Below are 14,480 nucleotides of genomic sequence, written 5' to 3'. Positions count from 1 at the left end.
AACTTGGGGATGCCAGCAGCAGCTGTGCTCTCTGTGCCTTTATTACCTTCAGGAATGAGATATCAGTTAAAATCACCACCACCTGTGGAAAATGGTGCCTGTATACTCCTATTTTTGCACAACCAAGCAATTCCCTCCTCATTTCCCTCACGTCTGGCAGGCCATGCTCACCAGGGCGAAGCAGAAGTGTCAATACACAGGTCTTGTTTAAAACTGTAGGGAAGGGAATTCTGAACCTTAACTTTCACTTTCTGTTGTCACTTGACAATGGTACCTCTGTTTTATCTGCAGCTTCTGCCATTGCAGCCTTCAGGGGTTCCTCCTCCACATCCACAGAATGCTTGAGCTAGATAAGGAGGAGAAAGAGGAGGACTCTGGATGACCTGTTCAGTAAGATCCTGCAACGAGTGCTTCATCACTGTGAACAAAGGGCCTGGAGCGTGAACATTACAGAGAGTCTGGAGGCGGAAAGATCAGTCTCAGCAGGAAGAGGGGAGGAAGATGCACCAGGACATAATGGGACTTCTTTGGCAGCAAACACAGATGCTGTGGGCTGTTGTGGATGTACAGGTTCAACTATCAGAGGCTCGCCTCCATTTGCAATCCATGGAGAACTCCACTACAGCACCTCCCTACATCCCCCTCTCAATATTCCACATGGCATCAGGAGCGGCATCCCTACCACTCCACCTCCTGGCAGGACATTAAGGACAACCACAGCTTTATATATACAGACCTATGAAAGCCACGGTTGCTGTATGTGCAGGTAAACTGGACATGGATGTTTTTCCCCTTGTCAAGTTCTGTTCCATTAATATATTAAGTGTTTGCTTTTAAAGTGCACAGATTTTTTTGTTGCACTGGTTTTGTTACTGAATAAAATTCAATTCTATTTGGAAAATAATTCATCTTTATTAGTTCACAACATATGCTGCAGAGTGCCTAGCAGTTCAGAAAGTACCTATTTGTTACTGTATCGTGTGACACAACTCAAAGGATCAGTGACACACACAGTGTGTGGGAATCATAATTTTGCAGTGCTTGTCAATGCATCTATTAAATATACAACAGCACTACATTCACAGATTTACACCAACCAGTGCACAATTCCCAACAGGGCCCAAAACAGCAGTGCAATCGCCACTCACTTCTCCGCTGTTAGTGCAGCTCTCATTCTGGTGTCCCTGCGCTGCAGGGCTGGGACGAGCTCGGCACACAGATCCAGGAATGTGGCCTTCTACATCTGAAAGTTCTGCAGCCACAACTCTCCTTCCCAAGCTTGCATTACAGTGCAATCCGGCCAGTCAGGGCTCGATTCTCGGGCCCAGAATTGGCGCTCCACCATCTGCAGTTGCTCCGCGAATGCCACCAACAACCTTGAATTGGTTCTTGCTGTGTCCAACAGCAATCTCTCCTCCAGGAAATCGACATGGTCAGGTCCTCTTACAGCTCTGCAAATACCGGAGGTTCATGCATCCTGTACTTGCAACACTCATGACAATAATGCAAAGCTGTGCAGGGTACATTCTTTTGTCAGGGGTGGTAGACAGCAAGGAGGGCTATGTGGGTTATGGTATTTTTAGAAAAGGTATGAAAATTATGGGCTATAGATAACATTATGCGATGGAGACAGTTGCACACTGGGAAATTGACCCCTTGCTCCCAGTCACCACTGTGTGGCTCGTTTCTGCCCACACCATGCATTGCCAAAACTATCCCAAAAGACAGTGTACTGGATGGTGGCAGGTTGCACACTGAGGTACCTACCCATGGTACACCGCACTGTGCATTGACACAAGCACTCCTGGTGAGTATGCAGGGCAGCGACGCAAGGAGCCCAGTATGCATGCGCACAAATGATATTGTAACTGCGGTGGCTTTATGCTGACGTAACTTGTCAACCAAAGTCTGTAGTGTAGACATGGCCTCAGTTACACAACTGTAAATGTTTCTCTAATGTAGACAAGGCCTGGGGGCTTATCTAGTCTTAAAATGTTACAGCGGTATAGTTTCAGTGCTGCAGCTGCGCCACTTTAGTATAGACACTACCTACACCGATGGGAAGGGTTCTCCCGGTGGCGCAGCTAAATCACCTCCCTGCGAGGGGGTAGGTAGGCTGAGGGAAGAATTCTTCCATTGACTAGCACTTTCTAGGCCGGGGATTAGGTTGGCATAGCTACATCTCTTAGGGGTTGTGGATTTTTCAGGTCCCTGAGAGCCGTAGCGATGCCATTGTAAGTGTTCTGTGTAGACCACCCCTCTGAAAGAAGCAGTCTGTTCTCTCACCACCTTGGAGTAACTGCCAAACTTTGTCTCTGGATGAAAATGTCCCCCTAACCAGGCTTAGAGGTACTCTATTAGCACAATATTAGCACCCAAAGGCTGGCTGGAAGCAGTCTCCTACACACCCTGTCTCCCTGCCTCACCATCTTGCACCAGTTAGGACCCCGTTATGCTAGGTGCTGTACAAACCCTTAGGGAGGCACCATCCGTGCTCCAAAGAATACATCACTTATGAGAACAAGCAAGTCGAAAGGGGTAGGGAGAAAGATGCAATCAAAAGAAGAGGATGTTTTAAAAAAAAAAATTTCAACACTTTTTTTTCCCCAACAAAAAATTGCTATAATTTCACAGAAATTTTTTTCCTTTAAAATGTTATAATTTTCTGTAAGAAACCCACATCTGAAACTTTATTTTTCCAAAACCTGAATTCATTGGCTTTTCCAAAATTTCCTAGGAAAAAGACACTTTTCAATCAGCTCTAATCAAAAGTTCTTGTATTTCATGACTGAAGCAGGTGTTTCTTGGCATATGGTATCAGCTAGAAGGAGGGTCTCTGTACTTGAAAATTTAAGTCTGCTTAATTTCCTATTTTCTACTGTAGCAGTAGCAATAGATGCTGGTCACAAGGCTCCTTTTTAAACTACTGCAGCAAGCTCACATACATATCAACTGGTTGTGCAGTCAGGAGAAGCTCTTCATTTACTACTAGAGACACAACAGATAGTTGCAATAATGGACAGTCCCAGAAATGCTTCAACGCTGAACCCAAAAAGCCAATGGTTTTAAGCATGGCTGACTTCTGCTCTCAAAATTAACTCTGAAAATGGCATTTTGGCCTCCCTGTTCAGGGTGTCTCTGTGATTCCTAGATCATATGTGCTTAATTTACAAGGAAAAGGTTTCTTTGCTAAGCTAGCCCTGCAACCTCAGCCTTGAATCTCAAAAGCGAGCTGGGCTTTTTGTGGCTTGCGCATCCCAATCACAAATAAACATTCTGCAGTACAAATCATGCTGTCTCATACACCTGTATCAACCCCACTGACCTTAATAGGGTTTGTATAGGTCTTAAAGCCTTGCCTTTGTAACAGAAATCAGTGCATATTGATATCTGCCATGTGACATGGATGTAACCTTATATAAGCTGACCTATATCAGGTTACTTTTTCTTTTATTTGTGTCTGAATTAAACTAAATTTTTAGCAAAAATGGAGCAAATTAAGCCTCCTGAATCCCTGTCTAGAAGCAACAGTGGCAGAGAACTGGAGAAAGGTGACTGTAACATTTACACATTTTCTTGGAAGCAAGTGGTAACAAAGAGAGATCAGAGTTGTATTCCTTGCGCTAAATCTTGCAAATCACTTAGCCAGATTATGGAAAGATATTTAAGAGCCTAAGGAAGCAGTTGGGTGCCACGGTGCTTTTGAAAATCCCACTAGGCACCTATTTGCATCTTTAGACACCTAAATACCTTTATTAATCTGTCCCTTACTTTCTCTGTGCCTCGGTTCTCCCTCTGTGAAATTGGGATAAAACTTTCCTATTTCACCGGGGGGCTGTGGAGATGAACAAAGGCCCAGATCCACATTGAAATCAATGGAAATTAGGATCCTAACTACCTGTGGGGATCTGGGCCTCAGATAGTACAGTACTAGGGGCCATATAAGTGCTGGGTTAGACAGGAGAGGGTGAAAGGTGAAATTCCTCAAGACTGCTGCGTATGGTGTGCCCAGAGACATCGTAGATCTACAGTACATTGCAGTAAAAGTCTTAAGGAGATTTCAGAATCCTAGACAGTCAGTGATCATGCAAGAATGTCCCTTGAGAAAACCAGCTGCCAGGTGAGACCACTGACCACGTTAAAGCTGCACCATAAAGCCAAGTAATTGAATGTGACTACTTATCAGATCAACTAACTGGAGACCGTATTATTTGTGGTGTAACACAGAATCAGGTTCAGTTAAAGATAATGCAAGAAATGGACATGACTGGGCAAAGAACAAGGAATATTTTCAAGGTTGCTGAAAACTGCATCCCAAATTAATGTGCTAATAAGCAGTGAGGGAACTGAAACGAATAAATAAGAGTAAGATAAAAGGGTAAACAAATGAGAGGCCAGATTTGTGTGCACTAAATGTGGAGGCAATCCGAGCACAATGGGAAGGGTTTCTAACACACTCCTGTACTGGTAAGACACTGATCTTTATTTCCTGGCTCCACGCGCATGATATGGGTCAGTGTTACAAAAGGTTATCCTTCTGTCAAGTGGTCGAGGACAGTGAGTATCCACTGACTCTCATGGCTACTGTAATATGAGTCCACTGGCTAATGTTACAGCTTCGTAATTGGAACTTAGCAATTTTGTTGATGAAAGGCGTGACGCAATAAGGGCTGGATCACTATCTCATAGCTCTGTTAGCTTTACTGGGTTAAAAAGAGTGGACAGAAAGGAACACTTATTTTTTACCACTAAAGGCGGCAGATATGACTTGGATTACACACAGATGGCAAACTTGTTGAGTAAGAAGAAGCTGTTTTTCCAGGCTCACTTATCAGAGCAGAACTGTAATCTTTTAAAATTAAGCTATTTTACTGATCTTTTTTCTTTACCATGGTGCCCTAGATCTACGCACTCTCTCTAGATTCAAAGACGGTTATCACGGTGTGTAAGACAGGTAATGCGGGCCTCTCTGTACTAACTACTTTAGCCCATATGACAGGTTTCAGAGTAGCAGCCGTGTTAGTCTGTATCCGCAAAAAGAACAGGAGTACTTGTGGCACCTTAGAGACTTCTTCAAAGAAGTGGGCTGTAGTCCACGAAAGCTTATGCTCTAATAAATTTGTTAGTCTCTAAGGTGCCACAAGTACTCCTGTTCTTTTAGCCCATATGTTATGTCACTTTAAAAGATTGTAAAATTATCTTGTGAGTAATGAGTCTTTCATATTTCTATCAGGCCTGGTCTACACCTAAAATTCACATCCCTGAGAGACATAGTTAAGACAACCTAAGCTCCAGTGTAGATTCATCTGTAGAATTTTTCCGTTGACCTAGCTACTGCCTCTCAAGGGTGGATATGTTCCGGCGGCACTGCTCCTGTGCTTGTAGTGTATTCACACCCTAAGGCCATGCCTACATTACAAAATTATATTGACCTAACTTACCTCGGCATACAGCCACTGCAGTTATTAAATTGCTTCTGTGTGCGCACACTTGTCTCCTTATGTCAGCAGTGCATGTCCTCACCAGGAGTGTTTGTATTGTCAGTGGGGGGCATTGTGGGATGGCTCCTGAAAGCCAGTAACAGTCGACGTAAGCAATGCAGTGTCTGCCTAATTACATTGACCACGACTCTACGCCAGTCAGGGAGGCGGTGTTACTAAATTGGCATAGAGAGTCACTTATGTTGGTGGGACCCAAATTTAAGTGAAGACACTTCCACAGATAGGTCGATGTAAGGCAGCTTATGACAACCTAACCCTGTAGTGTGGACTAGGCCTAAGACTGAGGTCAGAGTTTACCATGGGGTTCCCACTTTTCTGCCAGATGTAATGATACAGAAACCATCTGAACTCTTAATTGCTGCTTTGCTGAGGTAATTGTTGCCTGAGTGTACCTGCATATGCTAATTTAAAAGAGACAGTAGGCCAATACAGTTCTGTCGTCAGTTTAAAAAAAACATAACACTTGAACATCTTCACTATTCATTTGTATATCAAGCTAGTTGTATTGCAATATCCCGGACAAGCTGAGAAGTTTAATCACAGAGTGATGAATCACTTATGTGACCCATCACCATAGTACCCAGTTACCAGGTGTTAAGTTTCACAGTTTCTTTTTGGTGGCCATTACACTAACAAATTTGTTTACATATTGGAATGAAAATTGGGCTTTACAATGTTCACTTTTGAATTTTGGTTTAAAAACATATATAAAACAATGGTGTAATCCTGGTTAGTAGAAAATTGAGAGAAAAATGTAAAGTTTACAAAATATTATGGGAAATAAGTTCTTCAGAAATTTCTTTAAACAACTTTGAGCAGTGTATTTTGACATTCTGGGAGCCTTAGCCTACTCCTGTTGCAGTCAAAAGCTTCATCAATTTCAATGGGAGCAAAATTGTACCCTTGCTCAGAGTTGCTTTTGTAATGCAAGACTCTGGTTCATATTGTGCGCTAAAGTTCCACCCATTGATTCCCCAGAATAGAGCCTAATAGTTTTAAAAAAAAATGTGAAGCTAACAATTTGAAGTGTGTTGCTAGTTTCTTTTGTTTGTATTCCCTCTGCACCCAAAATTCCCATCTAAATCATGTGTAAGCGATGAAAGATCAAGCCCTTTGCATTGAACAACTTTTTTTTTAGTTGATATTATTTTGCATTTAACTTGATTTACTGATGATTACTGAGGCTTTTCAAGATTTATTCATCAAAACTTCTATTGACTGAGCAGGATTATTATTATTTGTATAACAGTAATGCCTAGATGCCCCAGCCAAGATCAGGGCCCAGCTCCGCTATCGATTGTACAAGTATCTAGAAAGATAAAGTCCCTGCCCAAAACAGCCTTAACAGGCCACTTCACCTTGTGGGGTCCCTTTAAATATGTGTTAACTACTTATGCTAAACAATCTGTTTCGCCTTGTGTTTAGCTGTTAGGCCGAGGGCTTGTCTACACTGGCAAGTTTCTGCACAGTAAAGCAGCTTTTTGCACTCAAACTGAACATGTGTACACACTGCCAAGCCACTTTCTGCGCAGAAACTCCTCAGTTGCAACGCTGCAAAAAAACCACCTCCACAAGAGTCGTAAGGCTATTTGCACAGAGGCTCCAGCGCTCTATTGCCAGTGTAGACACTTGATTACTTTCTGTGCTGTAATTGGCCTCCGGAGCTGTCCCATAATGCCTCAAGCTGCCCTAGAGACATGAGCCCCTCCCCTTTCAGAGCACCATTTCTGACAGCCCTTGCCCTGCTGTGCTGATCTGCTCCGGGACACAAAGCAAACCATTAATGTGTAATGTTCAAGCTGTTGAACACAGAGGTAGGTATGTGTTGGGGGAGGTGGTGGGGGGAGGTAAGAGAGAGACAGAGAGAGAGATTGCTGTGCAGAGAGCCCAGGGATGGAGGCAGGGGCTGATGTCGGGTTTCCCTCTCCCCCTGCCTCAGGACTGGTTGCTTCCTGCTGCTGTCTGAACTTATAAGACAGCATGCTGACATACTCTGTCCCCCAAAACAGTCTCTCTCTCCCCCTCTCCATACACATACACACTCTCCACCCCTCTTTCCCCCCCCCCCCCCCAACTTCAGTTGAAAAACAGCTGGCAATGTAGTAGGATGCCCATAGAACAATGGGATTGGGAAACCTGCATCATGTGACTCTGTGCCTGCCCCATGAGGTATTGCAAACCCTTCCCAAAGCACCCTGCAGCCAGTTGCACAGTGGGATAGTTACCACAATGCACTGCTGTCTTTGCGGTGCAAGAGCTGTTAATATAGATGCGCTCCAGCGTCACAAGGAGCACAGTGTGGACACACAACAGCAGTTTAATTCCAGCATTTTAATAAAAGTAGTATAACTTGTGGCGCAGAAACTTGCCAGTGTAGACATACCCTGAGTAAGTTTCCCATATCTGAAGAAGAACTCTGTGTATGCTCAAAAGCTTGTCTCTCTCACCAAGAGAAGTTAGCTCTATAAAAGAGCTACTACCTCACCTATCTTGTCTGTCTACTATTTAAATAGACCAGACACACAAAGGGTTGGAGAAAGGAAATATTATCTCCATTGTACAGATGGCTAATTGAGGTTCAGACAAATTAAGTGACTTGCCCAAGGAAATCAGTGTCAGGGCTGGGAATTGAGCACGGATGTTCAGAGTCGCAGTTGTGTTCCTCATTCACAGTAGCATTTTTCTTCTCCAAAGTGTGCTGTTTTTTGGTTCTAATCTTGTCCCCCTTACACTAATAAGAATTGCTAGACCTGATTCCTTATTTTCAATTTGATGGCTATGAGTTGGGCTCATTATTAAGTATTTAGTTATGTTGTTATGTTAAGTGGTTTTGACAGATATATTATTTGAAGCATACTGTAGGAATTCTGCATGGTATAGAATAATGATCTAAAGCAGGGGTTCTCATTCTCAACCTTTTTCTTTCTGAGACCCCCCCCCCCCAACATGCTATAAAAACTCCAGGGCGCACCGTTGTCACAACAGTTGTTTTTCTGCATATCCAGTAGATTAAAAGTCAGGGCCAGCATTAGGGGGTAGCCAGCAGGGAAATGGCCTGGGCCCCGACACCACAGGTGGCTCCGTGAAGCTAAGTTGCTCAGGCTTCAGCTTTAACCCGTGGTGGTGGGGTTTGGACGTGGGCTTCAGCTTTCTGCCCTCGGCCCCAGGGAATCTAATGCCGGCCCTGCTCTCTGGTTTATTTTGGCGGACCCCCATGAAACCTGCTCAGGGCCCCTCAGGGGGCGCTGGATGAGAACCACTGATCTAAAGAATCATGTTTAGCTTTTCAACAAACAGACAAGGATAGCTTTGGCTCTCTGAAGTAGAAAACCATATTATAAAAATGTAATGTAGATATTTAATCTTCTGGTGTCCCTTATGAAAATGCAAGGCCACTTCCCATAATAAAAATCAGCCTGAGGACTAATTTTTTTTGTTTTTTGGCCTTCAGCCCAGGTCATGTATTACAGTATACGGTGATTAGTTGATTCTGAATTCCCCCTCCCCTTTTTTAAGACCTAAGCTGTCTTGTAGAGCTGTACTATGTCATGAATAAAATCAATGCTCGAAAAATTATGACCATGAGTTAAAATGAAATAAGTAATGTAACATTATAGATTAAAGACAGATGTGTGCAGCTGACAAGACATGAGCTCATTAGAAGGGGAGGGGAAAAAGAGGATATGGAAAGTAAAAATAAATAAATAAAAGTACTTGTAGACATCTAAAAATGTAGATGTATTGTCTCCATATGGGCCAATCATGGTAGCTTTTATTTCAATCCCAGTGCATTGTGTTCACGCATAAAATATTCAAAAGAAATGATGATGGTGATAGTACTGGTACCCCAGTTTACTAACAAAAATTTAAGCTGATGGATCATAACCTGGAAATGTTTTTTTCTTTTTAAACTGAGCATATTTTTTTTCATGATTTGAGTTAATTACGGTGCTGTGTAAATGGAATATGCATGATTTGCTGTGTATTTAACATCCTCATTCACTCTAATGGTCAAGCAGACAGCTTCAGTGACTGAGAGGGGAACAGATTTGCAAGAGGTTTTTTTTCTAACAAAACGTCTTTGTTTTAAAAAAGAAAAGAAAATCAAAGTCTTTACCTATGGTATCTCCCTTTGTTTTCATCCCATTGTCTGTGATCTGCACCTGTTGTGTATATATAGTAAGAATAGCAGGGATTGATAGCCCAGCAACAGTACTCAGCCAGAATCCCGTGTGACCGGGTCAAACGCATACTCACTCTAGGGTCATGGCCAGGTTACTAAGTCAAGGCTGGCAAGTCTCCATGATAATGTTTTCTTTTTCTCTCACCCTTTTTTTTTGGTCTTCCAAACCATTTTTTTTTCTTAAAAAAAAAAAAAAAAAACCAACCTCATAACAATGCAAACTATTTGTTTAAGTATGACAGATTCAAAGCACTTTATTATTAAAAAATTTTGAGGGGGCAGGAGTCAGTAATATTTTGGATTTAATTTGATGATATAATTTTGAATGGCATATGAAAGAAATAAATTTGTATGTAAACAAATGAAACCCACTTTTCCATTGCCTAGATTTTTACTGGAAGATGATTAAAGGCAGACTCTTTTTCTAGACTAGACATAAAAATTAAATGATCTACGGAATATAGTTATTTTTGCAAATGTTTGGAGGCTTATAAATAACGTCTACAATGAAATGCACACATACAAGCGGCAGAGAATCTGTTTCTAATTACTTGTACTTTAGCTGAACTTTGGCGTTTCCTTTGACTTTCTGCCTAATGTATGTGAGCTGTGTGCTTTGCACTCCAGCAGTGAATTCACAAAAAAAAAAAAAAAAAAAAATAGACTGACTGACTCTTCTTGGTGCCAACAAAAATGAGGGTTAACAGAATGTTTTGACCAAATGCAACACTTTTCTATTCACCCTAATTAGCTGAAATTGCTCCTTCCCACCAGGGACTCAGAACCCAGTGTTCAAAGTTCCCTTGGGGCTATCCAGGAAATGCCATTTGCTTTACAACTTTTTATTCTTTTAAGACTCAGCTGTCCAAAGTGTGCATTAAAATACAGTCTTAATAATCTAAGTTTCTAGTATAATGAAAGGGCTTCATAATGCTTGTCTGCTTTTAATCAGCCGCAAAATAAAATACCTCTATCTGTCAACATGGTTTAGCTAGCAGTAAATTAGCTCTTATACACTCTCTTAAGGATCTTATCTGCTACTTTATCTAACCTTTAGAAAAATTTCAAACATGTTAGGAATCATGAAGTGACCTTTTGTATGAGAATCCCTGAATACTTAAGTGGAACTTGTGTTTTGTAACTTCTTTTATGCTGTATTTTCTCAGGTGAGTTGAGATTCCCAAGTGTCACATCCTCTGCTTACAGCAAAACATTAAAAATCAAGTTGTGTTTTGTTTTTCCCCATTTTGGGAAAATTGCAGGATTACTTTAAAATTGCATTAGCTGGGACTCTACCTTCCTATTTGTAACACATACACCTATATACAGAATGCCTTTTTTCCTGCTGCTCTTGCCCAAACAACCTATGTGAAGTAATAATAATAGTACTTTGTTCCTATACATAACTCTTTCATCCAGTGACTGCAAAGTGGTTCACAAACATGAATCAATTAAGCCTCTGGCACCATTCCTGGGAGTTGCCAGCATACCATTTTACAGATAGCCTCCTTACCTCAGTTTACCTAAGTCCAAGGATCCACAGTAAGTTACTAACAGATTGAAATAGAGTCCATGTGATCTGAATCCAGGCCCTCTGTGCAACTACAATTCTTGTCTATAACCGAAAATAAACAAGCCCTGTAATTGTTTTCTTGTGACAAATAAAACTCACTAGGCGTTTGTTCGTGAGACACATGTTTGCAGTGTATGGGCTAAGCCAATTTAATAACAGATATAGCTGAGCTGGTTTGGGAGGTTTATTTCTTGTTCTTGTTGGTTTTTGATTGTCATATCCATTTTCAAATTGTCTACCTTGGCAGTTCTATAGCAGCCTCCTCAGCATCTTCAGTTGCTGACTCTGCTTTGTGCATTTATGAACAGAGCCGGGTGTTTCATCTCATATAAGTAACACAAGTTCCTGTGGCTTGGCCAGAGTCAGACAGAGCTTTGTTGAGCATATGGTTAGCAATAGGAACGCCACCGTTGGATGCTGCTTCTTGTTTGGAATAAACGATCAAAAAAGTAGAAGCAGATCAGAATTATTCCTAAAAGACTGCTTTCTCCAAACTAAAATCATATAAGGATGGCAGAGTGCAGTTGTTTCACCAAATAACACAACCCTCGTTCCCCATGGGATGTCTAAAAACTGGTTTTTACACTGAGTGAGATAGCTCAATGAACTAATATAGAACACGTCTGCTGAGATTGCAGAGTTTTAGAGCTAAATTTTTATCATTGCAGATACTGATTGGGAGTCACTAAGATGCATGTACTAGCATGAAATAAGGAACAGAATGTTTGAGACCTCTCAAGGGCATTTGATGAATCTAACTTTAATTTAAAAGGACTAATAGATTATTGATTTAAGCAGGGTGACTGTGCACAAATCAATAACAGAATGCTCTGTGTCTATCTTAAATGCTAAAAATGACTATTAAAAGAAAGAATATAGTGGATTTTGTCTTTTTTTTTTTTAGAAAAAACTTAAACTTTGCTCTGTAGAGTTGGAACCTGTAGCATGTTACTTGTAACATGGTTTTGCTAAGTGTCAGTGAATTCTGAAGAATGCGGGTTGGGAATGAATCCCGGATGTAATAAAAATGCAACATTTTAAAAATGTGGAAACCATCTTGGACAGTAAATCTTGTCCAGAATGTTCTGTTGACTAATATTCTTAGTGTTCACTTTTAAGACTCTTGACAGTTAGCTCTGTGGATAATGTCTAATATTTCTAGATGGATACAAGTTCATACGTTACATCATTTCTATGTATCTGTTGAAAAATTAGAGGTATTTGTCCGAGAAGCAGCAGAACAACTTACTGAAACAAGGAGATGTATTGCACATCTACAATAAATATGAATGATGTTGATGGTGTATCAGAGAAAACTAATGCAGATGCTTTGAAAAGATCAAGTTCACATCTTTTATCCTGCTTCACAGAGCTTTCATGTTGTTTCCCAGAAAGGAGTAACTAATGCCTCAACAGATTCAAAATAAATGTCCATCCAGAAATATTAAGGCAATAAAGTGACAAGATGTCATAATACTTAAGTGACCCCTTTTCAAAGTGGTTTACAAACATTAATATCCCATAAGGCAGATCAATAAGGGCTACTGCATTATGTCAATTGTACAGATAGAGAAACTGTAGGATTAGAACTTGCTGTCCTATGCTTAAATCATCAGTCTCTTAATGCACATTGATGATTTTCCATATCCTTCCATGACAAACTTGCATCCTGAAAATGTTACCTCTGTTGTGGAAGTAGGTGAGAGACTTCATAGCATGTTTAGCTAAAAGATAGATGTTGAATGGATAGATATTTCACGTCATTCACCATCAAAGACTACATTCTGTGCTCAGATGTGCGCATCAATAGCTCATGTTTAATTCCAAGGGCTGAATCTAGAATATGATCTAAATTCTGTCCGCCGATGCCCAAATTAATTTCCTAGTCTAGTCTAAAGGATTTGTGTTGAATTTGGCCCAGCATGTGGATCTGATGCCATATGCTTTTTGGAATATGGGATTGCAAGATTATGGAAGGGGCTGAATTTATGCGTCCTATTCATTTAAAAAAATACATTTATGTTTAGGGAGACAGAGTGTGGATCTGATGGCATCTCTTCTTAAATTTTGTGAAGAAAGCCAAACATATGCTTGTGATACACAATTTTTTTAGTAGCTGTAAAGGGATAAATAATAGAGTATATAAAAGTCAAAGGTAATGCACTAAAATGGTGTTTTTTCTTTTCTTTATTTTTTTCTTTTGTAGCCATCGAAACTCAGAGCACCAGTTCTGAAGAACTTGTCCCAAGCCCACCTTCCCCACTTCCTCCCCCTCGTGTTTACAAGCCCTGTTTTGTCTGTCAGGACAAGTCATCTGGATATCATTATGGCGTCAGTGCCTGTGAGGGATGTAAGGTGAGTACCAAAACCCCACTGGTATTTTGTTAGAAAGCCCTGCATTTCTTTTCGAGAAGGGCTAAGCAGATTAGTTTCAGACTAGTTTGAATGCCTCCAAAGGCAGGATAGTTTGGCGTTACTCACTAAGTCAGAGTTAATTCAAGCAGGCAGACAAGTGGTTGTCATTCCTGGAGTAACCTGTCCTTTCCATCCTTACAGCAGTATATGATTGGCTGACATGAGGATGTAATTGGAAGTACCTCTTTTTAGATGTGGTACTTTGCAGAATGATGTAAAAACACATGATGGCTCCTTCTCTTAATTCATTGTGTCCACCGATAAATTAAGTATTGCATTGGGAGGTGGGGTTCACATGATGATTTGCTGTCCTTAGTTCATCCTCTCTGTTATTCTTTTATGTAGTATACTGCCTATAGTACATTTAGAGATATAAAGGTCGAATATGGATCTGAGCCTTCCCAAAGTTCAGCAGAATTGAGATCTTTGGTGTTGGCTCAACCCTAACACAATTAAGGGCCAGCATGTAGTTAAAATGTGAATATGGTTCCAAACTTTCCAGAAATGTATCAGTGGTCAGATCTGGGGTTTCGTTATGGACCACAGACAAAGCAGAATGGCAGCTGTAAAACTAATTTTGACAGACTACAAAGTAGAAATAAGGATGTGTTTGCCAGCTACTTTTCAACATCGTGACTGTTAGTATTTTAGTTGAATATCCATACATATTTTTACATAGACAGTTTGTGATGAATCCATGGCATCTGGGAATTGGAGTACTAGAGTATATACTTGCAGAGCCTGAACATGCATCAGAGAGGTTATGTGAGCTGAGCCGTGTGTGTGTGTGTGTGTGTGAGAGAGAGAG

The 14,480-nt window shown here is 40.9% G+C and overlaps 1 protein-coding gene across 2 annotated transcripts in view; it reads left to right on the top strand.

Annotated features, from left to right (window-relative positions):
- RARB (retinoic acid receptor beta) overlaps positions 1-14,480 on the top strand; it is a 313,832-nt gene that overhangs the window by 182,295 nt on the left and 117,057 nt on the right. For both annotated transcript variants that reach the window (XM_054019947.1, XM_054019948.1), the window contains exon 2: positions 13,464-13,612. In XM_054019947.1, coding sequence (XP_053875922.1) covers positions 13,464-13,612 — 149 coding nt within the window. The remainder of the gene's footprint in view (positions 1-13,463; positions 13,613-14,480) is intronic.

Source organism: Malaclemys terrapin, chromosome 2 (assembly GCF_027887155.1).
Source record: "Malaclemys terrapin pileata isolate rMalTer1 chromosome 2, rMalTer1.hap1, whole genome shotgun sequence".
Classification (NCBI taxonomy): domain Eukaryota; kingdom Metazoa; phylum Chordata; order Testudines; family Emydidae; genus Malaclemys; species Malaclemys terrapin.
Note: the sequence above shows the minus strand (reverse complement) of the source record. Positions and strands in the feature narration are given on the sequence as shown.